Here is a 26,615-nt window from a genome sequence, read left to right as displayed (position 1 = left end):
ATAAGATAATAAAAACGATTTTTGGTGAAATTAATTATATAGTAAATTTCCATTTTAAAAATCTTAAACAAAATATTATTTAATAGTAATTTCCTTTTTTAATAATGCGACATGTTTTAGAATATATCATGATTAAAACAATATATACTAAGAAAATAAAAGCAAAAACGAATTTTGAAATTATTTAATAGTAAAAAAGAAAATTTAAAAATTACTTAATACTATTGTTTTAGAAATATTATTTGATAGTAATTTTTCTTTTAATATTTTGAAGTTGTGTTAGAATATCTCATGATTAAAAATATATATACTAATAAAATTAAAAGAAATTAAAGAAATAATTTTCGTAAATTTAATAGTAAATTTTAATTTTAAAAAATATTTAATTGTAAAATTTAATTTTAAAAATTATTTAATAGTAATATTTAGAAATTTTCATTTTTACAAATCTTAAAGAAGAGAAGTTTGTAAAATAACTTATTTAATACTAATTTTTTTTCCAAAATCCAAAAAAAAAAAGATAATTGTAAAAGATTATTTGATATTAATTTTCCTTATAAAATTTTGACATTTGTTAAAATATCTTATGATTAATAAAATATATAGGAAGATAATAAAAACAATTTGTGTTTTAAAAAAGTAATTTTTTTGCAGGATTGAGCAAGAAAAATATTTGGTGAGTTTTCTTGCATGTTCTTTCACATCTTCGCGTGTTACCTTTTTTTTGGTATCACATGAAGAAATAACTAGATATCTTGATCTTCACATTAAATTGATGTTGACCTTTTTCTAAAAAGAATATAATTGCCATACTGTTATACATTAGTTATTGTTACAATTATACTTAGCCGTTTGTACATATAGATGTAGTGGTGAACATGAATCGGATATCCGGATTTTTGGAGATATTCTGATCCGATCCATTTTGTTATAATAATCAATTATTTGATCCAATTCGATCTGTAGCCACACGAATATTCGGTGCTCCGGATATTCAGATAATTTTATATTTTCGACCAGATATCCGATTCGATCAGCAAAAATAAATTAAAATTAGTAAATAAATCATAAATTCCAAAAATATGATAAAATAATAATAACATTTTATTACAAAAATAAAAAAATATTACTTTTAAAATTCTAATATATAACTTAATAAATTTATTAAAAAGTACTATAAAACTTATATACAATATAAATAAAATTTATATAAATTATATATATTTACGTCTTTACATACATGTATATGTATTCATATAACGGATCAGATCAGATATTCATTCTTAGTAATATTAGTATTTTGTGATTTGGTTCGTTTCTTACAGATATTGCATATAAGTATTTTCTTTGCTTCGTACAGTTACATATATTTGGAATTTTGGTTCAAATCGAAATAGATAAAATCAAAATTTACGGATATTTTGTCCAGCTGTTATGCTATTGTGACTAAGTTAATGTGACTATTATGCTTATATGTGATTATGATTATGTGTGTTTATTCTTATCAACATATAAAAATTGGTTATGTTGTTGTAGATCACGCTACTATGAAATTTAAATCAAAGAGAATGACTTTCCAATGGATTGTTGTAGGTCATGCTATTAAGGAATTTAAATCAAAAAGAAAGACTTTCCAATAGAATAATGTTATGAATAACTCGCCTATACAACATGAATATTGAAGCCGAAATCCTAACCGGAAATTATGTGGAAAAACAGATTTGTATTCCTAGAATAAGTCTCATACCGACATATGCAAGATGACCTTTCAAAATGAAAAGACTTCAATTTTCTATAAGAGTATTCTATGAAATTACTATCAACCAGAGTTAAGGTCAAAGCTTAAAAAGTTGGTCTATTTGTCAAGTCCAGTCTTACAATTATATGTCGCACTATCAAGAGTCACTACAACTGGAGAACTTCAAATTTTTAAAACATAGCGACAATAGTGTTTTACAAAATATTGTATATAGAAAAAGATGTTAAAGTCACACCATGAATGTTAAAGTAAATAAATTTGATGTTTTATCTAGAAATATATTCGATATTTAGCTGACTATCGATAAAACATATTGACTGGTGTTATGTAATATTAATATTTTTAATTGTATCGTTTTTAGTTTGTCTTACACAATATAAACAATATAGAGAGTTCACAGTTCTATATATTTCAATTAACTATAGCTAATATTATTTTGAAAAATAATAAAAATGAAGTATTTATTAAAAAATAAAAATATCAATGTACTATTTAAAACACCATTATTATTGAAATAGAATATCAATCAAAAATTATGTAAGAAAACATATTATTGTTATTAAAATGTCACCAATATATACTGAAAATCCAAGAACTAACGTGATAAAAATATTTCCAATCTTTTTATGTGTTCATGAATTAAAACATCAAATAAAACCCGTGCAACGCACGGATCCATATCTAGTATTTTTATAAATTTATAAAAATTAAATCATAAAATCAAATTAAATCGTAAAATCATTAGTTTCTTATATATATCTACATATTTTATAAATATTGTTTAATTTTAATTTTTTGACAATTATGCAATTTTACATATTTATTTAATATATTTAATTAAAATAAATAGATAGAAAAAATATACCTAAGATTATAGTTTTAAATATATACATGCACATTCTTAAATATAATTCAAAATGAACAAAATTATTTTTATCTTAATTTTAATGTTCAGTTAAATCAAATTTATATTAAAATATTGATAAGAAAAAAGAAAATTTATAATATTAATAAAAAATTAAATATAATTTATATTTATCTATTAAAAATATTTTAAAATTCTTTTACTGCACATGGTGCAGGAAAACACCTAGTATATAATGAAAAAACAATCAATGGTTCTCCATGAACAAAGTTTTAAGCATTTCCTCAACATAAGCATTGGCTAACATTTTTCTCTTCGTTTTTGATGGTGAGAGAAGTGGTTGTGTGTATACCCGCCAAATTAGGCTCTCCAAGCAAAACACCTTAAAATTAGAAAATTCAACGTAGCAAAGAAAACAAACGAAAGGAGAAAATTAGGAAATAAAAAGGAGAGTTCTTTACAACAAACCATATTTCATTGTCCCAAGAAAAAGAAAAATAAGACAAAGAAGATAGTCAAATGAGAATACATTCTTCTAATCATCCATGGCTTTTACTAGCCATTCTCGTGGTTCTACTCTCCTTCCCTGGAGCACTCTCAGACAAGGACGAGGAGAAGGCAACCTCCAAGAATACGAAGAAAGAAGTAACTTATGATGGAACGTCTTTGATCATCAATGGAAAAAGAGAACTGCTTTACTCTGGCTCCATACATTACCCTCGTAGCACTCCTGAAGTAAATCATTCGTCAATCATTTCTTTGAACTTTTATTTTAATTTTTTGTACTTACCTCTCCAGAATGTTTTGTTTTAGATGTGGCCCAAGATTATCAAGAGAGCAAAACAAGGTGGTTTGAACATGATTCAAACATATGTTTTTTGGAATTTTCATGAGCTTGAACAGGGAAAGGTAATTCCTAGAGAACATATCACAAAGAATTAATAACCAGTACATCACTGTTTTGAGAATTTTTTGCTCCTTTTTGTTGGAACAGTTCAATTTTTCGGGTAGAGGCGATTTGGTGAAGTTTATAAAATTGATTGAGAAGAATGGGATGTATGTAACCTTGAGGCTTGGACCTTTCATTCAGGCTGAATGGACTCATGGGTATGTTTTTGATTCTCTTCTTATTCATAATAGTTTTAGTATTTTGAGTTCTTATGTGACATGTTTTCATGGTTATGGTTATGATAAAATATCAGAGGACTTCCTTACTGGCTTAGAGAAGTTCCCGGGATCTTCTTCCGAACCGACAATAAACCATTCAAGGTAATTTTTTATTTATACATGTGCATGTATGATATGTTTATATGAGTGTTATAATAGAACAATCAAAAGGTTTACAATAATTTGATAAAACTGCAGGAACATACAGAGAGGTATGTTAGGGTGATACTTGATTTGATGAAGGAAGAGAAGCTTTTTGCTTCACAAGGAGGCCCCATCGTATTAGGACAGGTATCATTGACCCCAAACATATATTTTTAGTTATATATGAATTTGGAACTATTGAAAACTTTGTAAACTGAAAACTGGATGCAGATAGAGAATGAGTATAGTGCGGTTCAACGTGCCTATAAAAAAGATGGATTAAACTACATAAAGTGGGCATCTAAACTGGTTCATTCTATGAATCTGGGGATCCCATGGGTTATGTGTAAGCAAAATGATGCTCCTGATCCTATGGTAAGTCATCTTTCTATCACATATTAATTACTTTATAATTATAATAACAAGGTAATCGTAAAATATAACATCAACAACTTTAATCGTTTAACAGATCAACGCCTGTAATGGAAGGCATTGTGGTGACACATTCCCTGGTCCCAACAGAGAGCACAAGCCATCTTTATGGACAGAGAATTGGACTACTCAGTGAGTTCTTCACTTGAGCTCCTTAATAAGTATCAACTAGAAAAATTAGACAACGAGGTCAAACTTGATGAGATTGTTGTACTTTGATTGTAGGTTCCGCGTTTTTGGCGATCCTCCAGTGCAAAGATCTGTAGAAGATATTGCCTTTTCTGTTGCCCGGTTCTTTTCCAAGAATGGAAGCCATGTTAACTACTACATGGTAGATAAAAGTACCGTATAAAACACCAGTTATATGTTGGAAGAATGTCATCGAATTGTTTGTTTTCTTGTAGTATCATGGAGGTACTAACTTTGGAAGAACCTCTGCTCATTACGTAACCACTCGTTACTACGATGATGCACCTCTTGATGAATACGGTAAAATCAAAAGACAAGTAGCATATGTTGTTGTTTTTATAATTAATAAAATCTTGTTGATGATTAATGTACTTTTCTCATCTGCCTTTTTGTTACACACATAGGATTGGAAAAGGAGCCTAAGTATGGTCATCTAAAACATCTTCACAGCGCACTTAACTTGTGCAAGAAGGCACTTCTCTGGGGGCAATCTCGAACTGAGAAGCCTGGCAAAGACACAGAGGTAACTGCATCTATATATAAATGTATCAATAAATAGAAACATTTGAAATCTTTCTTACAGAATACATAGAAATGTTAAGTTTCTTGATTTTGATGTATTATTGTAATTGCAGATAAGATACTATGAGCAGCCTGGAACTAAAGTTTGTGCAGCGTTTCTAGCTAACAATAACACAGAATCTGCAGAGATAATCAAATTCAGGGGCAAGGACTACGTTATACCGCCTCGCTCAATCAGTATTCTCCCTGACTGCAAAACGGTTGTGTATAGCACCGGAGAGGTGATGTTGATAAATCAAAAATCTTGTTGCAAATCAAGTAATTACTAAAAGAAATAAAAAATTCTTTAATTACATTTTTTTTGGTTGCTATATGTTTCAGATTGTCTCTCATCACACTGCAAGGAACTTTATGAAGTCAAAGAAGGCAAATAAGAAGTTTAAATTCAAGGTTTTCACTGAGACGGTTCCAAAAGAGCTTAAAGGTGATTCTTATGTCCCTGTTGAGCTGTATGGCTTGGCTAAAGACGAGTCTGATTACGGATGGTACACAACAAAGTAAGCGTACAAGTGGATTTATTTTTATGAATCAGAATTTTAAGAAGAATACATCAAAAAAGAAACGCAAGAATTTTATCTAATTTAATTTTCTATATTGTAGCTTCAAGATAGATGACAGTGACCTTAAGAAAGGAGGCAAGACTACTGTGAGGGTTGCTAGTCTTGGCCACGCGTTACATGTCTGGTTCAATGGAGAATACCTTGGTAATATTGAGAAGCTACAACATTAAGGTTTTTCTTTTAATGATTCGGGAACTTGAATTTATTAATGTGTTTGTTCAGGAAACGGGCATGGTAGCCATGATGAGAAGAGTTTCGTCTTTCAGAAGCCGATTGCACTAAAAGGAGAGAACCACCTTACCATGTTAGGTGTTTTAACAGGATTTCCAGTAAGAAACATAGCTAGATTTGTTCTTACAAAAAAAATTATAACAACAAAAACATTCAAGTTTAATGATTTTCTTGTGTGTCAACAGGACAGTGGGTCTTATCTGGAGCATAGATTCACAGGTCCACGTAGTGTTTCCATCTTAGGGTTGAGCTCTGGACCACTTGATCTCACTGAGAAAAACAAATGGGGAAACAAGGTTTGTCATGAATCTTAACTTTCTCAACCGCCAAGGCGATTTTGATCTGGTTTTCCAAATCTGTAGGTGGGTATGAAAGGTGAAAAGCTCGATATTCACACCCCGAAGGGATTGAAGAAGGTTAAGTGGCAGAAATTCTCAGGAAAAGCACCAGGACTTACATGGTACCAGGTGGAGTTACTAACTCTTTTCAGCAAAAATATATATTTGATCATTAGCCATCATATAATAGAGAGAGATATAATTTAGATAGCAAGATGTGATCTAATTAATGAACAATATTTGAAATATATGTTGCAGACATACTTTGATGCGCCAGAAAGCCTAAGCCCTGCAGCAATCAGGATGAATGGAATGGGAAAGGGTTTGATTTGGGTCAACGGAGAAGGTGTTGGTCGATACTGGATGTCGTTTTTATCTCCTTTAAACCAGTCAACACAAATCGAGTATCATATCCCTAGGTCTTTCTTGAAGCGCAAGAAAAACCTTCTGGTTATATTCGAGGAAGAGCCAAATGTGAAGCCAGAGCTTATCGACTTTGTCATCGTCAATAGAGACACTGTCTGTTCTTACATCGGGGAAGACTACACTCCTAGTGTCCGACACTGGACTAGGAAGAATGACAATGTCCAGGCCATCACTGATGACGTGCAACTCACGGCTAATCTCAAGTGTTCCGGCACTAAGAAGATCTCCGCAGTGCAATTTGCTAGCTTCGGAAACCCTGAGGGGGTTTGTGGAAACTTCACCCTTGGATCTTGCAATGCTCCTGTCTCTAAACAAGTCGTCGAGAAGGTAAGAATAATATAAACTGGCGATAGTTTTTTGTGATTAATGTTACTTGCTCCAGAAGTAAAGGGGACTGGTTTTCTTTGTTGCTGCAGTATTGTTTGGGTAAAGCAGAGTGTGTGATTCCGGTTAACAAGACCACCTTCCAGCAAGACAAAAAGGATTCATGTCCCAAAGTTGCTATGATGCTTGCTGTGCAAGTCAAGTGTGGCCGTCCAAAGAAGAAATAAGTATATATCTTTACTTGCATCGTTTATACTTCATGTTGAGTAGATACGAAAATTATGCATTGTTTTGTCGTTCCATTTTTGAATTTTGTAATTAAAACGTATATTATACGGCTTCAAGTCTTCCGTTTATGTAATGAATTTTCAATTTGTACTTTATAAGGCTATAAACTATAACTAAATTTGGTAGAGTGTAGATTGATTGTTAAATGAAATGATGAGACGTATCGGTATTGCTGTTGAATAAGTGTAAACCGAAATCTCTTTGATAGATTACAACGAAATAAATGTTTCTCCATACAAAACCATGCAAGCCGTTTCACAAATATGCATTAACTATCATGCCGTTTAGATGATAGAAAAACAGCATGCAGATAATAATACTTTTATTAGGCGAAAATCAATGAGGTCCACTAGAGGTTAGATACTGCAGAGAACAGAAGATCACTGACACCGATCCATCTATTCTTTTAAGCCCATTTCCCCATTGGGTGCTTTATCTCTTTGGCTCAAACTTCAACGTTAACTAAAAAACAAGATTTGATTACTTTTTTTATCTGCCTTTGAACCATATATTGTTTCTTATATATCTTCCTTCATCTCTCTCTCTCTCTCTCTCTCTCTCAAAAGACTCAAGACTAACAATGGCGGCACTCATCGTTGACGCCGAGTACCTTAAGGAAATTGACAAGGCTCGCCGTGAACTTCGTGCTCTCATCGCCAAGAAGAACTGCGCTCCGATCATGCTCCGTTTGGCGTAAGTTTCTGTTTCTGTCGTTTGAATTATTTTTTATGTACTGCATGTGCGATTATTATGGTCTTGTCTGGTTTGTGAAAAGGTGGCATGATGCTGGAACCTATGATGCTGAATCCAAGACCGGTGGACCTAATGGCTCTATTAGGAACGAAGCAGAGTACAGTCATGGTGCCAACAGCGGTTTGAAGATAGCACTTGATCTTTGTGGTGAGGTTTTATTTTACCTCCTTTATATGTGGATTATGTAAGTGCAAAGATGACACCACAACAAGTAATGCAGAAGGTAAACCAAGAGAGACAATTACACAAGCACACTCAATAGCTTTATTAGAAATCGTCTTGTACAACTCAATTAAAAGTTCTGCTTAATCAGCCTCGCTAGCCTGTTAACACCCTAACAGCTGCTACTGAACAATTCCTAAGCTACCCGCTTATGTCTCTCCACCGTCAAGTACTTCAGCCCCTGCTTCAGCACGACCCAGAACACTTCCAAGCGCTTCTCTCTCTCTATAAGATCAGCCTCTGTGTCTCTGTCTCTCTACAGACGACCACATAGCTATCTTATACTAACTCCACGTTCCCGAAACCCTAGTCTCCAAGGAACCACAATATGGACATCTTCCATATCAATAAGTGCAACTTTCCTTTTATTGGAATGCACTTATTCCTCTTCCTTTAAGTCATAAACTTGCTCCCCAAGTTTATTCCTTTTTGCCTTTTCTTCAAGATACTCCCTTGCTCTCCAAGTCTACACGACTCCAGCTCAGCATCTCGACTCCACATGGTCTTCACCACTCACTACGACGTCTGTTTCAGCAACTACGTCAGCGACTACTTCAGGGCGGACATCTTTACATCAACAATCTCCCCCTTTTAGCTTTGTGTGCCGATCAAGCACAACCTTCTTCTGGTTCAACAACCACGTTCCCCACCTGGAAACTTCCACGCTTAATGTGCTCTTCTCCCCCACGAGATGTGCACCACACCATGCTTTTCTCCCCCATGAGACAAGCATCATCTACTTCAGGACGTCCATCACTATGCTCTTCTCCCCCATGAGATATGCACTCCTTGGACCAGAACGTCACCATTCTCCCCCTGCTTGATTGCATACTAAGCTAAAACAGATGCTTAGATGTCAAGCCTTACAGACACACCCGTCTGCTACTCCATGCGTAATCATGATACAGCCTCTGCTGCAGCGGAATAGATTACACTTACTGCATCACGATCTGACGCACCTGTCGAGCTACCTCTCGACTCACTTCTGTTGAGGACCAGGCTTCCTTCATGCGTCGTCTCCTTGACCATGAGCCTCTTCTCAACCACCCCGAGTGCCCTCTGCACTCGTTGCTACTGTCTTGGAGTGATTTCGCTATCACCCTCCTGAAGATCCTCTCGCATCACTTCCTGACGCACTTCGATCTCCTTCCCCTTTGTGCTACGGACAACTCCGTGTCCTAGCTCCAGACTTGATGCTTCTTGATCTTCCTCAAGATCACTCCTACCAGAGCTGCATCCCTCTTCTGATGTCTCTTTCTTGATCTCATCAAGTAAGCTACTCTTGGCTACAGACACCTCTTCAACCCTCTTGGGTTTAGTGAACGCCTTGTTCACCCTCTTGGTCATGTTTCTGCTCTTCTCACGAGCAAAACACTCCACCTTCTTGTGTCCAACCTTCCCACAGAACCAGCAGCACATCCGATGTTGCTTCTTCTTTGGCCTGACACAGTTGTTGATGCACCGATCAACCTCCTTCCTCGTACCAGCTGCACACCCATGCTTCAGAACCCCCTGTCTGACCTTCATGTTGCTGCACTGATGTATCACTTTCGGCTTGTTACTCACAGCCACGCGCTGTAGAACTTCCTGCCGCACTCCTTGTCGTACGTCCCGACGCACTTCCTGACAAGCTTCTTTGGCTCCACTTTTTGATGTGCTCCCATGCACGAAATGTGACAGCCCCTTCTGTACTTCCTTAGTACCCTCAGCTCCTCGATATCCCAGACCCCAGTTCACCTTGGATGGTTGTCCCATCGAGAGTATCTTATCCAACTCCTTGGATCCACTATTGAGCATCCTGATCTGTTTGCGATTCTCAGCCAAATCACGTTCCAGCATCCTTGCTCTTTCTCGTTCCCCAGTAGCAACTTCTCTCAGGTTGCTAACCTCCTTCTCCAGAGACTCATTCTTCTCATGTACAGCAGCAAGTTCTTCAGCAAGATCTTCATACTGCTCACGGCTCTGCACCAGATCGTGTTGCAATCTCAGATTCTCGTTCTTGAGATTCAACCACTTGTTGAGCATCATGTGATAATCCTCAGAGTCTGTAATGACATCTGAATCCGAGGATTCACTAGATCCCTCCTTGCGTGCACCAAACGCAACCATATTCTTCACTACCTTTTCATCTTCTTCAGACTCTGACTCATCAGACGACTGCGATGAAACTCTTTTACCCTTCCTTGAGTTTGGACATTCACGCCGTGTGTGTCCAACACCTCTACACTCAGAGCACTTGAGCTCTCTTCGTTGTACCAACGGACAGTCAGCCCTTATATGACCAACTCCTTCACACTCGTAGCACTTGAGACCTTCTCTTCTTCTGCTACTGTCACGATCACCTCCCTGGCGACCAACCTGATTCCTCCCACCTGAGAAATTCATCCTCTTGCCAAAATTCCTAGCCAACATGCCCACGGCATCTTCAAGCTTCTGAATTTTCTCTGCATCCTTGTCAACTACAAGGGCTATACTCCCTGGCGTACCTCCTGATGTAGACACCGAGCCACTGCCTGTCTCCATCTCTTCCGCCTTCAGCATACCCACAACCTTGTCAAACTTGAGCTCATCCGTGTTTGCAGTCATATTCAGGACCGCCTTCTGAGCTCCAAACCTTGCTGGAAGACAGCGTAGCAACTTCTTCACCAGCTTCTTCTCCTTGTACTTCTTTCCAAGTACACATGCTTCATGCGCCATAGCACTGAGTTTGGCACTGAAGCTCGCCACCGTATCCGCATCTGACCACTTCAGATTCTCAAACTGCGACCCAAGATGATCCAGACGTGTCCTCTTGACACTATCATCTCCTTCAAACGAATTCAGCAGGATCTCCCACGCCTCTTTAGCTGAAGTACTCCCCTGAATCAGCTGGAACTGCTCTACTTCAACAGCTCCGAAAATCGTCGAAAGCGCCTTTGCATTAAACTTTGATGCATTGCGCTCTGCCTCTGACCAATCTTCCTTTGGCTTAGGCTTCTTCCCATCTGCTGTGACTATGGTAGGCTCCTCCCAACCAGTCTCCACAGCTGTCCACGCATCTTCATTGATTCCTCGAATCAACTGCTTCATGCGAGCCTTCCAATGACCATACTGGTCCGCCTTCAACACGATTGCCTTCTGCACAGAAATAACCGTGTCCATCTTCACCTCTAGGATCACACCAGTAACTTAGGTGACCCGCTCTGATACCACTTGTAAGTGCAAAGATGACACCACAACAAATAATGCAGAAGGTAAACCAAGAGAGACAATTACACAAGCACACTCAATAGCTTTATTAGAAATCGCCTTGTACAACTCAATTACAAGTTCTGCTTAATCAGCCTCGCTAGCCTGTTAACACCCTAACAGCTGCTACTGAACAATTCCTAAGCTACCCGCTTATGTCTCTCCACCGTCAAGTACTTCAGCCCCTGCTTCAGCACGACCCAGAACACTTCCAAGCGCTTCTCTCTCTCTATAAGATCAGCCTCTGTGTCTCTGTCTCTCTACAGACGACCACATAGCTATCTTATACTAACTCCACGTTCCCGAAACCCTAGTCTCCAAGGAACCACAATATGGACATCTTCCATATCAATAAGTGCAACTTTCCTTTTATTGGAATGCACTTATTCCTCTTCCTTTAAGTCATAAACTTGCTCCCCAAGTTTATTCCTTTTTGCCTTTTTCTTCAAGATACTCCCTTGCTCTCCAAGTCTACACGACTCCAGCTCAGCATCTCGACTCCACATGGTCTTCACCACTCACTACGACGTCTGTTTCAGCAACTACGTCAGCGACTACTTCAGGGCGGACATCTTTACATCAACAGATTAAGGATTCCATTTTGATGTTGATTGATTGATTGATTGAGTACTATGTTTTAGGTATCTTTATAATATGGTTTTTGATATCTTTATAGGGTTTACCTAATCGTTTTTATACACATAGCCTTGAGATGGTCGATATGTTTCACTTTGATTTACTTGGAATGAGTTGGTTCTGTTAGTATTAATTATGAGAAAATCACAGGTTTAACTTATTACGGAAACATGTACCTTGTACTCATGTGGTGTATTTTTGTAGTCTTATATGACTTCTCTACGACGATTTTCAAATATTCTTACGTCTTAATATGAAATTTGATGCTGTTTCTTTAATATTTCAGAGGACGTGAAAACTAAGCATCCCAAGATCAGTTATGCGGACCTGTACCAGGTAACTAAAACAATATCATGATCGTTACAAGTGATAGATCCCTTTTTGTTTAGTATAATTTACCTGACTTTTTATTAGTGCTCTTATAAAATCATCAAAAGTGTTAGTTTGTTAGATATATTTGGTTCAGCTGTCCATTGAAGTCTTCGAGGTGTAGAAACAGAGGAACTGAGAATCACTTGGATTTAGATGATCGCTTATTCGCAGTATGATGGTTCTTGAGACTTGAGAGAGATGAAAAATAGTCGTGTCTTTTGTGTTCTCTGGTATTTACAGTTGTGAATGCTCTAGAAAGCATGTTTTGCTTTTTCATTTTCACATAAACTTGATTCTACCAATTTCAGCTTGCTGGTGTGGTAGCGGTTGAAGTGACCGGTGGACCTGACATCAGTTTTGTTCCTGGCAGAAAAGTAATATTCTCTCAGTAATTAATAACATCTTACTGCCAAAAAGCAATATAACAATATTATCAGTCTGTTTCTTTCTTATAGGATTCAAATGCCTGCACCGACGAAGGAAGACTTCCTGATGCTAATCAAGGTAGGATGAAAGTTCTATTCTATCAGTTACTAAAATTGAAGTACCTGAACTTTTTATTTGGAGTGTCATGGTGTTGCCAATATAATTAATATGTTGGAATGTATTCTTTTCTGGATGAAGATTTGGATTATAAGTTCTGTATGCTAATTTACATGTAGGTTTCAAACATCTGAAAGATGTCTTCTACCGGATGGGTTTGTCTGACAAAGATATTGTGGCACTGTCAGGGGCACATACTCTGGTAAATTCTTGTTTCCCAAATTCATATTTGTCATTTGGTATATATCAATAAGTGGTGTATAGCTTAAAAATAATAATAATTTAATGTTTAGGGAAGGGCTCATCCAGAGAGATCAGGTTTCGATGGACCATGGACTGAAGATCCTCTAAAGTTTGATAACTCATACTTTGTGTAAGATTCTCTAACTTCCTATGACATTTGGTAACAGCAACTGGTAAACCATGATGATTGTTGGTACCAGGGAATTGCTGAAAGAAGAAGAATCAGAGGGCTTGCTGAAACTTTCAACGGACAAATCTTTGTTGGAAGTCCCGGAGTTCCGTCAGTATGTTGAGCTTTACGCAAAGGTATGTAACATCGTTATTGTGTTCTGAAGATTAATTGAATTATTAATACCCGGAAGTTGCACATCAAGTTTCATAAAGACATGCCAAGATTATCTTGCAAGTATAAGTTTGTAACATTTTGTCCCAACAGAACGAAGATGTATTCTTCAGAGACTATGCAGAGTCACACAAGAAACTTTCAGAACTCGGGTTCACACCAACGTCTACGGTCACTATGGCGATAACAGACTGCACCGCACTGGCACATACTGCAGTCGGAGTCGCGGTGGCTGCTGCTGTTGTGGCCTTTAGCTACTTCTATGAAATTCGCAGAAAGATGAAGTAAATGAAATAGAAAGCACGCATTTCCTTCTCAGCTCTCTGGTTTGTAAGCATGCATTTATCGAGATAATATGTTCTCTAGATTCCTATATTTCTGCAATAAGATCACACATTGATCAGTTCATGTCTTTATGATCGAGGTGTTCCATCCAAGTTTTGGTTCAGGTTTTCTGGAAAAACAATGGTTAAACCAAATCTATTTAGGATTAGTAAGTACACTGCACAAAAAAGCTTAGGATTTGTAACAAACGGTTTCAGATCTTACCGGATACATCTAATTTTTAATAGAGCTAAGTTTTGGAATCAAAGTGTTCACGTTCACCTTGTTTCAGAAAAGCATAATTTAACATGAACTTTGGAGGTGTTTATTCAGACCTTAATTTTGGTGTATTAGTTTCAACATTAACTAAACGTATTTTAAATGATTATGTTAAAATTCGATGAATTATATGTCAGTCATGTGTCTAATTTTTGCTAATTCAACTTCCACACTCAAAAAATAATCAATAATTACCTAAAATTTTAATTGTATAAACGAAAATCAAAAAATATATCTGAAACCCAAAAAAAACTTTAGAATAAGCAAAATCCAATATTATACCCGAAAAGCTAAAATAGATCCAAATATCCAAAAATCTAAGAAAAAAAATAAAGATATCTAAAATAACAATACACCCAAAACTTCAAAAAAAAAACAGAAGTCCAGTAAAACTAAAATATAAAGAAATCCAAAATATACAGGAAACCGAAAAATACACTTAAAACTCAAGAAAACTAAAAATACCTAATACCAAAAATATACCATAATAACTACACAAATAACAAATCTGATTTGTATAATCACAAATTCACTGTTATTCAAATATGGATTTAAATAAAAAATTAAAATTTAATGTTATTAAATTTGTTATTTTATAAAACATTCTAAAAATCACTGTTATTGAACAAAATTTAAGTTGAAGAAAAAAAATTTTTGTCACAAACAAAAACAAAAGTTCAGTTATGAATATTGTACCGTACTAGGTTTTCTATTATGGGGTGTATTAAATCTAAAATCTGGTGTAATTTTGTTAAATAATTTTAAAATCTCATTTTAAACTATGAGATTTAGATTTAGATTTAATTTTTATAACTAATGAACACCTCTCAAACATTTGAAAAAAAATTAAAAACACTCTAAAATCTCATTTTAAACAGTTCAGGTTATCCTCAACAAGAACTAACCCAAAAATGATTTCGATCAACTTCGGTTGTGGATGTTTTACTTTTTTTATTTAGCGGTCACTAATCGAAACCTTAAAGTATTAAAAGGTACGATGCAAATTTCGGGTTGAAATATGATATTTTCTATTTTGAGTTTTGCTTATACTTTGAAACTGTTCGTTTTTATTTTTTCAGATTTTTTTTTATATTTTTGGTTTTTTCAGATATAGTTTTAGATCTTTTAATAATTTTTTTATAATTTTTTATATTTGACAGCTTATTCGGCGAAAATTAAATATATGATAACTAAACTCAATTAAAACATGTGTATACATCTGACATATCCAAGTTGACTAATATCATTTTAGTCGATGCTGATTTTCACTTATAGTTATAGTTAATATAGTTTATTTGAAATTAATTGTTGTTTATGTTAAATTTAGCATGGTTTCGTGAGATATGAAAAATGTACAAAGAAAATTGGTAGATTGAATTAGGCTATTTTCCAGCTTGTTTCCTATGTGAAAGAAAATTGGTAGATTGAATTAGGCTATTTTCCAGCTTGTTTCCTATGTGAGATCCATTGTTATGTACCGCTTTGCTGTAGAGTTGCCTCGTACTCTACGTAATGTTGATATCTAATACCGATAGCATTAATTGATGATATAAAATTGGTGAATAAGTACCCACCACACCTTACACCAAGTGGGACTTACCTGAAACCGAACCCTGTTGAGGATTAGACATGGTTGGTATTGTTAGGTACGATGCTTCTTTAGGCTTTCTTGGTTTTATGTCAAACTTGTTTTTTATTTCAAATGTTTAGGATAATATTTATAAGATAGACCAAAAAAAGATATATTGATTCCGGGTTAATAGTCTTGCTGTTTCCTTCACACTTCTATTTATGTTCACACGTTACTGGAATAATTTATTTTCTAATGCGATTAACATATTAAATGGTTGATATGTTTTTTTGCTAAACACAGAAAGTGAGGAGGTTAACATAGTAATTAGAAAATAGGTGGTTAGAACAACTTTCAGGATGACCGGTGTATGTTGCAATCTGTCTTTGTACATTGGAAGGTAAGGTCGGCCCATGAGTCATGACATCTCTCTCATTTCCAACCACTCTTTGTTACTAGTTTTATTTCTTTGTACGGATACAAAACATATACAGTCTTATTTACATAATACATTTCGTTAAAGTACAATACTATCATTTTTATGCTACAAATTACAATTTCTACACTTCTCCCCACCTATAACCAGTGGCGGAGGGAGAGAAGGAAGAATGGTGGCAGCTGCCCCCTATGAATTATTGAAATTTTTTGAGTTTCTATGGATTATTTAAAATTTCTATGGTTTTGATGGTCAAATTTCTTCTAATGCCCCCCATAAATTTAGATCCAAATCTTGTATTGCCCCGGGTGAGACCATTTTCTAGCTCCGCCACTGCCTATAACTTTGGATACTCGAACTAGGTAATCCTCTCTACTTTGTGCGGTTCGTCGATATTTTGTTTGTGAATTTTACAGAAACCTAAAAATTCTTATAAACTAAAAGAACGCAAAGTAGCTAGCTAAATTGTATTATTCTGAACAACTAGTTAAAGGCAAACATGGAGGGAACTTCTATTACATGATCCAGTATGCATTTTTTTCATTTTTTGTGACGTTAAGGATAATCTCTACCTTCCATGTTTGGTTTGGGAGATCGTTCTTGTTCGATCTTTTACATGGATATGCTTCATCGAGAGACTTTTCTTCGAGATCAAGATCTCTGATTAACTCTATTGTTTGTAAAGATTATCACCACATTTAAATCAACACTAAGAGAAGGTTGTTTGTTAGATTTGTACCTACGTTTACGAGCTTAAGCTTACATTTCCAATTTGTTATCAGTTTTGAATTATAATATAGTGCGGATGTGTCGCGTATTATCGTATAATAAACTAGCTTTATTTGTTATAGGTTGAAAAGGGCGAGTATGTTTATAATATTAGGGACTTAATTTAACTTATCAATCAAGTTTTGTCCTAATAAATGTTCATTAAATAAGTAAACAATACTAGAACAAGCAATCTAAATCCGCAAGGAAAGACCAATTAGATTAAACAAATAAAATGTTTGTATCCAACTAATATTCTTAATATCAATGAAATCATTTAGAAATCAAAAGGAGGGTTTGAAGTTATGATGATATAATAGTAACTAGATTTTGACCCGCGCTTGGAAGCGCGGAATATTTTACGATGAAAAATTTCACTAATAATATAACAAATATTTTGGTAATTTTAAAGAGTGTATTTAGAATATTTTTGCATTTAAATCAGTGTTTTTTAATTCAACCCGATTGTGATTATACCGGTTAATCCGGAGATCTGACAATTCAATTTAGGTTTTTAAAATATTCATATTAAAAAAAATCATTAAAATCCGAAACTAACCGATTGAACTGTTGGATGACCGGTATATGTAATCTAATTTGATTTAAATTATAATAGTTTCATAATTTGTAATTTTTATAATCCAAATTTTAAAGTTTATTATTTTGCAATTTATGAAATTATGACGTTTCTACAAAATTTTAAAGAGAAAATGATAGATATAAAAATAACTAAGATTAATTATTGTATTGTTTGGAAACATTGATAGTAGTATAAAAAATATATTGTTTGGAAACATTGATAGTAGTATAAAGAAATAAGTATATTGTTTAGAAACATGGATAATAGTATAAAGAAAGAAACATTAATGATTTAATGTAGGTTTAATTATAAAGTATAAAAGTGTATTTAATTTAAAAACTTACAAAATAAATGTTAAGTCCAACAGAATGTTTCTGTTTTAATAAGATAGATTAAAAAAACGAAGTTGGACTATTCCCTCACAAGGCGTCACGTATGGGCATGTAGGGCTTTTATCCCAACTAGATGATAGTGATATATGAGTTTGGTAACATCGATCTTCTAGAACGTTTTTGTTTTTTCCTCCAGTATTGATCTGTTTGTATTTGAATTTTATACATTTTGAGGGTTAAAGGCGGTGACACGTGGTTACAACTATTAAAAATGTTATTCGACGGTGTCATAGTGTTCACATATTTTTACTAGGGTGTGAACTTTATGAAATTTTAATTGTTTCCATTGGAATATAGGATTTAACTAATTATCAAAAAACAAAACAAAAACTGTAAAAATTCAAGTATTTGTTAATATTAATTCCAGTCAAATTAATCACAAGCTTGCGGACTAGTTATCAAGTTTGCTGAGTAACAGATGAAGATCAAGAATTTGACTAGGACTATACTTTTGTATCATTTCCCATCCATTACTGTTTGTTTGAAATTTGGACTACACTTTTTTTTTGCTAAAACTCCCAAGTCTTATAACTCCAGTCAAAAAGTACATTAAGGTAAGCTACAATCCAAATTAAAATAAATAAAACTGAAACAAGATATTTTGTTGAACCAAACTCCATCAAATTTTACCGTATATATATACACGTTGGGTTAAATATAATTTTGTAAGAATTTCGTAACACGGGAAAATTGATGGTTTTGTTGAGCCGGAAAATTTATAACGTTTCATGTTGATCAGATCATGAAATTTAATGGATTAGAACTTTATGTTAAAAATAAGACATGGTGTGAGATCAACTATAGTGAAAAATGTGAATGTGGTAGTTATAGGTTGATGTAAAATAAAATACTAAACAAAACAAAATAAAGAGCCCACCAGCCACTCCTTCAACGTGTCCTACCAACTCTCTTCTAGAAACAATTAGGCCCACCTTCCACCTCCAACCTTCTATGTCTCTCCTCTCTCCTCTCTCCTCTCTCCATAAAACCCTCCCAACAACTTCAGAAACAAGAGCAGAAGAATAAGAAGAAGAAGAAGAAGAAAACCATGGGAAGATCTCCTTGCTGCGAGAAAGAACACATGAACAAAGGTGCTTGGACTAAAGAAGAAGACGAGAGACTCGTCTCTTACATCAAATCACACGGAGAAGGCTGCTGGCGATCTCTCCCTAGAGCTGCCGGTCTCCTCCGTTGCGGCAAGAGCTGCCGTCTCCGGTGGATTAACTATCTCCGGCCTGATCTCAAAAGAGGAAACTTTACCCACGACGAAGATGAAGTTATCATCAAGCTTCACAGCCTCCTTGGAAACAAGTAAGCAACCCTTTCTTTCATAGATTCTAAGATGCTCTGTTTTCTTTAAGCTTATGCTCTGTTTTCAGAAGCTTATGCTCTGTTTTCTCTAAGCTTATGCTCTGTTTTGTTTTTTCTTCTCATCAGGTGGTCTTTAATTGCGGCGAGGTTACCTGGAAGAACAGATAACGAGATCAAGAATTACTGGAACACACATATAAAGAGGAAACTTTTGAGCAAAGGGATTGATCCCAACACTCACAGATCAATCAACGCCGCGAAAGATCATGATTTGAAGAAAACAGGGGACCAAGTTGTAAAAGATGTGTCTTTTGGGTCTCTGTTTGATAAAACAGAAAAGTCTGAGGAGCAAAAGCAAAATAAAAACCAAAAGCAAAATCTAATCAATGGGTTCGTTTGCAAAGAAGAGAGGGTTGAGCGTCACCCAGTTGTTGTTGTTGTCCAAGAAAAGATTTGCCCAGAATTGAATCTCGAGCTTAGGATCAGTCCACCGTGGCAAAACAAGAATTATGATGATCAGACAAGAGAGAGATCTACCTACACTCCATCCCATCTTTACGTCGAAAACGGCATGGAGTCTAGTAGTGATACTGCCAAATGTCAAACAGAGGATAGCAGTAGCATTAGCCATTCTTCACTTGACATTAGTAGTATTAGCAGCCTTGGTTATGACTTCTTGGGTTTGAATACGAGGTTTATGGATTTTCGGAGCTTTGAAATGAACTAAACAAGTAATCAAAAATAAATTTTTAGATCTGATAATGTTACTCTAAATCTCGCTTTTACTTTGTTTTATTTTAATGTCTTTTTTTCCTAATCTTTGTACATAAATTTAAAAATATTATGATCAAATGTATCGACGTCTCATTTGATAATGCAGTCATATAAATCGAGTCTGAATTTATGTTAATGGGTTTTGGAATTAATTTATGCTTATTTCTTGTATTTAGTGATTCTGCATTCGTTTTCTTTCTGTAACTCAATGGTTTAAGAGAGAGAGAAGAGGGTAACTATTTACTAATAATCTCGGTTGCCCTCGATATACTTTCTCAATCTCACGAGGACGTGTACATTTTTTTTTGCCAAGAGGACGTGTACATTTAGACCTAGAGTTTCATGTGATATCGATAGAAGTGGTTGGATGGTACAATGTTTTTAATCCATTACATACTTTAAGTGATAAGTTATATGCGGATGATAACTTGTATGAAGATGAGGTGTGATAACGATAGAAGTAGTTGGATAGTACATGTGTTTACATTCATCACATACTTTAAAGACTTTTCATTGATCACACAATATGAGATTTCCGTTGGGTTATTTTTAGCTGAACAAAATTCATTCTTGAAAAAGAGTAGTTTACAGTGTATACTTTTACACACTGATTCAATTGGGTAAACAAAAGCTCACCTAACAAAAACGAATCTAGTTATGACTCATGAAAATATTTGAAAATCAGAGTAGTTCACGTAGATACTGTGGGACACTGGGATACACAGAATCAAGGCACAATATGTCAATTTAGATCCCACGAACTGGTTGGTTAAGGATTGTGGGAGATGTCAATTTAGACTCGCATGTCCATTTATTGCGACGAAATGTTCAAATCAGAATGTGCATTAGCGTTATATAAATGATGACTGGGCAAAATATATGCACAAGTTGAAGGATAATAGCCCATTGGGCATTATCAATGAAAACATTGCCGACAAGAAAAAAGTCAAAAGATAAATAATTGAAAAGACCCTTGTACCCCAAGTCAAATTAGAAAGTCTATAAATACATTTTTTCTTTCCTAGCCTCTAGGGTTTTTGCCGTTGTCCACCTTTCTCTTTGACCTAGACGCTTTCTTGCCTAAATCCGCTACCACAGCTGAAGCAGCTCCTGTTGTGATTGAGGCCACAACACATCTAGAAGAAGTTACTGGAGAGCCAAAAGATACGAATGATGAGAAAATATCTGATGTGATGCAGATATTGCAAGGATTGGTTGATCGTCTTCAGAAGATCGAAGAAAAGATGGATTGTCGTCTTCAAAAGATGGAAGAAAAGGTGGATTTGTTTATCTCATTGATTAGTTTAAATAATAAAGTTGGTGCAACTTTTGAAACTTCCTCTGCAAAAGCCGAGGCAGAGAACATGTATATTAGGCATGAATCATCTTCTGACGAGGATCCCTCCCCGAAAAAGGCTAGAGCAAATACCAAGATTCGTGGTCAAGAGAGTGATGAGCGTTTTGATCCTTTTTCCTTTGGGCGTGGTCGTGGTCAGGAGACCGATGGCCGTTTTGGTCGCTTCTTCCATGATGGTCAGGAGGATTACGAACGTTTTCGGCGTTTTCCTGGTGATTACGGTCAGGACAGTTATGGTCGTTTTTACAGTGGCCGTGGCCGTGGCCTTTTTGTTGGTGGTCGTTTTAGAGGTGGTCGTTGTGGCGGTCAAGGCTTCTGTAGCGGTTGTTGAGCTATGATATTATCCTTAGAATTTTGTAGTTATTTTTAAGATCAGCTAAATAATTTATTAAAATTAATAATTGAGCATAAAATATAAATAAATCTAAAATTATGAAAAAACATAAAATATCAGTATAAAATCACTTTTTAAATAATAGTAAATAGATAAATTACACTAGTTGAATATCGTAAAAGATATATCTTTCGGATATTTTTGGGAAACTTAGAAACCCGGATTACAGAGTCCAACGATTTATTATAACTATGTGCTCTAAAGATTAAAAGAAATATAAGTAAATCACAAGCACATGACCCCTTCTACAAACAATATTAATGTAACATCTGATTTGTGCTAAATGTGAAAAACTTAATAGAATTGATTTATCTATCTATATTATCAAAGTGCACTTACGTTTTCGTTCACACATCTGTTTAGAATTCTAGAGTTAAATGTGCTTGATCTTAAATATTGAAAGGATGACGGAAAGTGATTTACAATACTGTGTGAGTAAGATCAAAACAAGAGTAAAGATCATATGGTGACTACAGAGTCAGTAAACATAACTTTCGAGCCTCTGAAAAAATAATACATTACCCGTTAGACGTGAAGGACTCACTGACCGAGTGAACAGAGTCAAGAAATCCATTATCCATGGACGTTTTGGATGTTACAAATACATAGCTCTATAAATATGTTCAAAAAAATAATCACCATTTTAAATTTTATTTTCAGTGCATTTTAATTAATGGTATTTTCAAGACAAATAAATTTAAAATAATATAAGAGTATCAACAAAGAGATAATATAATTGAAACTATTAATATAATATTCATTTAACATATCAACCAGATTCTACTCACACCACTACTATTTTTCAATAGTTATAGTGAGTTCCACAAACATAAAATCATAAAATTTAAAAGCAAATTTAATATTAAGAAAATAAATAATTTTAATAATGATAAAATATAATATATATACCTAGTTAAAATATATATTTTTATGTTATTTTAAAATGTTTTGTAACTATTTGATCAAAAGTTGTTTATTGTTAATTTTTTTTATTTTAATATCTCTTAAAAATAAAAAGTTTGCAAAACTCTGTGATTTTATTTTACAAATCATATTATTATATAAATAAAATATAATTTATAAAATCTGTTTTGTTGTAATTGAAAGATATAATCAAATAAATATATAAAAATAAATAAAACATTTCAATAAGACTAACTAATTATAAACTATTCTTAGTCAATCAAACATATATTAGTTTGTGTTACTTAATTATTTCATGCAATCATTCTAGAAAATAGTTTGATATATAAAAAATGTTTCTATTACTTTGAAAAAAAAATATATTTGTATTGTTTAAAATTATGAAATCACATTGTATACAAATATATATATATATATATATATATATATATATATATATATATATATATATATATATCATCTAAGTAAATATAGATATAAAAAAATTATTACTTCAAAAGTATATTTTATGTTATTTAAAAATATTTTTTAAATGGAATTTTCTATTTGGGAACTTTCCTTTTTATTGTCCTCAAGCCGGGATATAAAGTCTATAAATACGTTCTTCCTAAGAGTCTAGCGTTTCCACCGTTCTCCACTTTCTCTCTGTAACCTAAACTCCTTCGTCTCATATTCTCCATGGACAATAAGTCTGCCACCACTGCTAAAGCAGATCATGCTCTGATCGAGAAAAAAACATCTGATGTGATGCAGATATTGCAAGGATTCGCTGATCGTCTTCAGAAGATCGAAGAAAAGATGGATTGTCGTCTTCAAAAGATGGAAGAAAAGGTGGATTTGTTGATCTCATCGATTAGTGCAAAAGCCGAGGCAGATACCATGTCTATCGATCAATTCTCTTCTGGCCAGGAATCTTATGAAAGGTATACTGATGACCGTTTTGGTCGTTTTCCAGACGGTCTTGATCAGGAGCGTTATGATCGTTTTTTATTTGGTCCTGGTCGTGGTCAGGAGACCTATGACGGTTTTGGTCCTGTTTTCGATGGTCGTGGTCGTGGTCAGGAGACCTATGACCGTTTAGGTCGTTTCTACAATGGTGGTGCGCAGTATAGTTATGACCGTTTTGGTCGTTTCAATGGACGTGGTCGTGGTCTTCATGTTGGTGGTCCTTTTTCCGGCGGCCGTTGTGGTGGTCAAGGCCAGTGTGGCTATTGTTGAGGTTATGGTGACGGAAAAGAAACCTATTTTTCCTACTTGATACGACGACTTCTTCGACGTTTAGGAGTGGGACGTTTTTTTTTTCCTTCAAATCTCTTTGGTATTTTTAGCTTTTGATACATTGCCACCTTTTCAATAGTTCGACTTCTCTTGTTATGCTAATAGTTATGTTGTTATCAGATTTTAAAGTAGCTTTAGATTTCGTTATATTTTTGTCCGTTTTGTAATGTATCCTCAATTTTCGTGTTAAAGACATGAATATATAACAGATTTCAGTTTTGAGATTGTGAGTTTGGTAGAGCACAGTTGACTAGAGGCAACTCATTAGTCCCTCTAAAACTTACCTAATAGGCTACAGGCAACTTCATTAGTCCCTTGAAAACAGTCAGTCATCACATAACTAACCAATCCTTTAATTATTACCCAAATCCATATTAACTAAGGCAACTTCATTAGTCCCTCTAAATATATACACGCTGAAGCAACAGCATATGAACTGTAGATGATGACCTATCTAGAGACAAGAACGGTTGTGAGAATAAACTAACTAACAAAACATTTTCAACAAGTAACTGTTCCGAAGGGACGACCCGACCATAACTGGAACCAAAACTCTGCCTTCAACTTCAATAGTGGGTAATTGTCTTTAAGAGAGATGAAACACTTTCAAAGATTCAAACAATCAGCAAAGCGGATTGCCCGCATAATCAACAATCCCTATAAAATGCATAATTGCTGCCTAGCTATTTCTTTAACATTGATTTTGAGAAAAAAAAAAGTTAGTAAATTAGTTTACATAATCCACACGTTTTATTTATAACGTGTTCTAAAGAATACATGAATTGATCTAAAGAAAATCACAAGCACATGTACATAGCTTCAGAAATATCATTAAGCAACCAGACTGCTTATAATGTACATGTGATGAAGTGGCCAATTAAAAACTCAATTCTCACTGGCAGAAGCATTATGTTTCTCAAAGACTGTTAACAATGTAACATATGATAAGTGCATCAACACTATCAACTCTGCTTAGCACTCGAGGAAGTAGATGTTGTCATGAACGATTCTCCACACCCGCATTGACCTTGGGAGTTGGGATTGATGAACACGAACTCTGATCTGCAATTAAACAGAGAACAAAAGTTAATACCGTTTTAAAAGGGGAAATATATGAACAGACACTCGGTTTCTTTTTTTTAAATGACGAGAGTTTGCAAACCTTAGTTTATCATCTATGAAGTCCATCTTTGTTCCGATCACATGCATCAAGGCCTTCGGCTCCACAAGGATCCTCACACCTTTCTCTTCCACCAGCTCATCAAATTTCCCTTTCTCATCTGAAACAATACATACGGAGATGAGTCTATACTCAACGGTTCAAAGAGACACAGTCAACAGCATGAAACATAGCTAGAAAATTCTTGTTCTGGAACACCGAAGCAAAGCATCATCTATAAACATAAAAGGTGAAACTATGTATTTCAACAACTTAACCCTCGGGAAACAAGAAATAGCATTTGGAGGTTTCTTCACTGATGAGCGTAATCATCAAATTTGAGAACACAAAATGTAACGGATGTACTCAACTTGAATGTTCATAGAACATAGCAACATATGGCTTTCACATGGACGAGCTAAGAACCAAAAGAGGCGAAAATACAGAGACTTTAACCAAACCTATGGTCTTATACGCATTCAGCTAGTGTCCCTGAATGTGTCTGATGAGGCAAGAATCATCCGCATGATATCTTAAAACTAGATAGCACATGATACATATATCGATGCATATAGCTTCATCATCAAATGAGCTAAAAACCAGACTCATCATCTCTACTGATCACGCACAAAACATTCCCAAGTCTCAAACTTTAACAAAGTCTGGTGTATCAAACGAACAATTAACACGTCTATACCTCTACGTGCTATTGTTATCAAAGACATAAATAAGAACCAAAAGGTTCTTTTCAGCAACCAAGATTGAAACTTGGTAATAATCAGTTCGGTCCCACCCCAAAATCAGACAAAACAGGAAAATCAAAGAATAGTTTGTATGAGACGGTTACCGGCGTAATTGAGTGTGTAAGATAAACCGTTACACCCTCTCGCTTTAACGCCCAATCGGAGGAAAGGTTTCTGCCTCTGCTGCAAGAGATGATGAACCCTAGACGCTGCTTCGTCCGTCAGCGTTAACACTTGCTTCCTCATCGCCGGTCCTACCCTCGCCGCCGCAGCGGCTAAAACTCGAGAAGCCTTCATCGAATCGGAACCCTCGAAGAAATTATAGGTTCGATTCAAGGGGTGTTGTATAATGATGATTTAAGAAATAGAGTAAATATCTCAGAGCTGGAAAATGTCTCCTTTCGTTGGAAAATTGGACAAGACTTGAGTTAAATAAATGTTCGGTTCGATACGGGTAGGGTAATTTGGGTTTAGATTATGTAGTTCGGTTTTTGGAAAAGGAAATTAAATTTAAAATCAAAAGGCCGGTTCGGTTCGAGTAGATGAAAATTTAGTTTGGTTAGCGAGTAGTACGCATGAGAATTTTACCCGAACTGAACCAAAAAAAATAGTCAACAGACCTGAAACTAAAATGAAACAGTTTGTATCCAAATATGACGGGTTTTTACAAGGATAAAAATC

General features: G+C 34.8%; 4 protein-coding genes across 4 annotated transcripts; 3 read left to right on the top strand and 1 right to left on the bottom strand.

Moving 5' to 3' along the window:
* Window positions 1-3,064: 3,064 nt before the first annotated feature.
* On the top strand, window positions 3,065-7,396 carry LOC108860125 (beta-galactosidase 13). The gene is made up of 18 exons (XM_018634031.2): window positions 3,065-3,359; window positions 3,438-3,533; window positions 3,619-3,731; window positions 3,827-3,893; window positions 3,990-4,082; window positions 4,167-4,310; window positions 4,405-4,499; window positions 4,593-4,698; window positions 4,772-4,856; window positions 4,961-5,079; window positions 5,192-5,359; window positions 5,460-5,635; window positions 5,739-5,842; window positions 5,921-6,027; window positions 6,115-6,225; window positions 6,292-6,396; window positions 6,526-7,020; window positions 7,110-7,396. The coding sequence occupies exons 1-18, from the start codon at window positions 3,144-3,146 to the stop codon at window positions 7,242-7,244; spliced, it is 2,535 nt and encodes an 844-aa protein (XP_018489533.1). The 5' UTR covers window positions 3,065-3,143; the 3' UTR covers window positions 7,245-7,396.
* A 348-nt stretch (window positions 7,397-7,744) lies between these two features.
* On the top strand, window positions 7,745-14,048 carry LOC108856708 (L-ascorbate peroxidase 3). The gene is made up of 9 exons (XM_018630574.2): window positions 7,745-7,998; window positions 8,081-8,205; window positions 12,431-12,480; window positions 12,825-12,890; window positions 12,972-13,020; window positions 13,179-13,261; window positions 13,353-13,432; window positions 13,503-13,608; window positions 13,739-14,048. Exons 1-9 carry the CDS (start codon window positions 7,886-7,888, stop codon window positions 13,931-13,933), a joined length of 867 nt encoding a protein of 288 aa, XP_018486076.1. The 5' UTR covers window positions 7,745-7,885; the 3' UTR covers window positions 13,934-14,048.
* Window positions 14,049-18,971: 4,923 nt separating this feature from the next.
* LOC108835599 (transcription factor MYB7) lies at window positions 18,972-20,215 on the top strand. Its single transcript, XM_018608831.2, has 2 exons — window positions 18,972-19,305; window positions 19,432-20,215. Exons 1-2 carry the CDS (start codon window positions 19,043-19,045, stop codon window positions 20,030-20,032), a joined length of 864 nt encoding a protein of 287 aa, XP_018464333.1. The 5' UTR covers window positions 18,972-19,042; the 3' UTR covers window positions 20,033-20,215.
* A 4,522-nt stretch (window positions 20,216-24,737) lies between these two features.
* LOC108805430 (iron-sulfur assembly protein IscA-like 1, mitochondrial) lies at window positions 24,738-26,358 on the bottom strand. Its single transcript, XM_018577481.2, has 3 exons — window positions 26,039-26,358; window positions 25,195-25,312; window positions 24,738-25,094 (listed from the first exon to the last, which is right to left on the bottom strand). The coding sequence occupies exons 1-3, from the start codon at window positions 26,229-26,231 to the stop codon at window positions 24,995-24,997; spliced, it is 411 nt and encodes a 136-aa protein (XP_018432983.1). The 5' UTR covers window positions 26,232-26,358; the 3' UTR covers window positions 24,738-24,994.
* Between the last annotated feature and the right edge of the window lie 257 nt (window positions 26,359-26,615).

Source organism: Raphanus sativus, chromosome 5 (genome assembly GCF_000801105.2).
Source record: "Raphanus sativus cultivar WK10039 chromosome 5, ASM80110v3, whole genome shotgun sequence".
NCBI classification, from domain to species: domain Eukaryota; kingdom Viridiplantae; phylum Streptophyta; class Magnoliopsida; order Brassicales; family Brassicaceae; genus Raphanus; species Raphanus sativus.
Note: the sequence above shows the minus strand (reverse complement) of the source record. Positions and strands in the feature narration are given on the sequence as shown.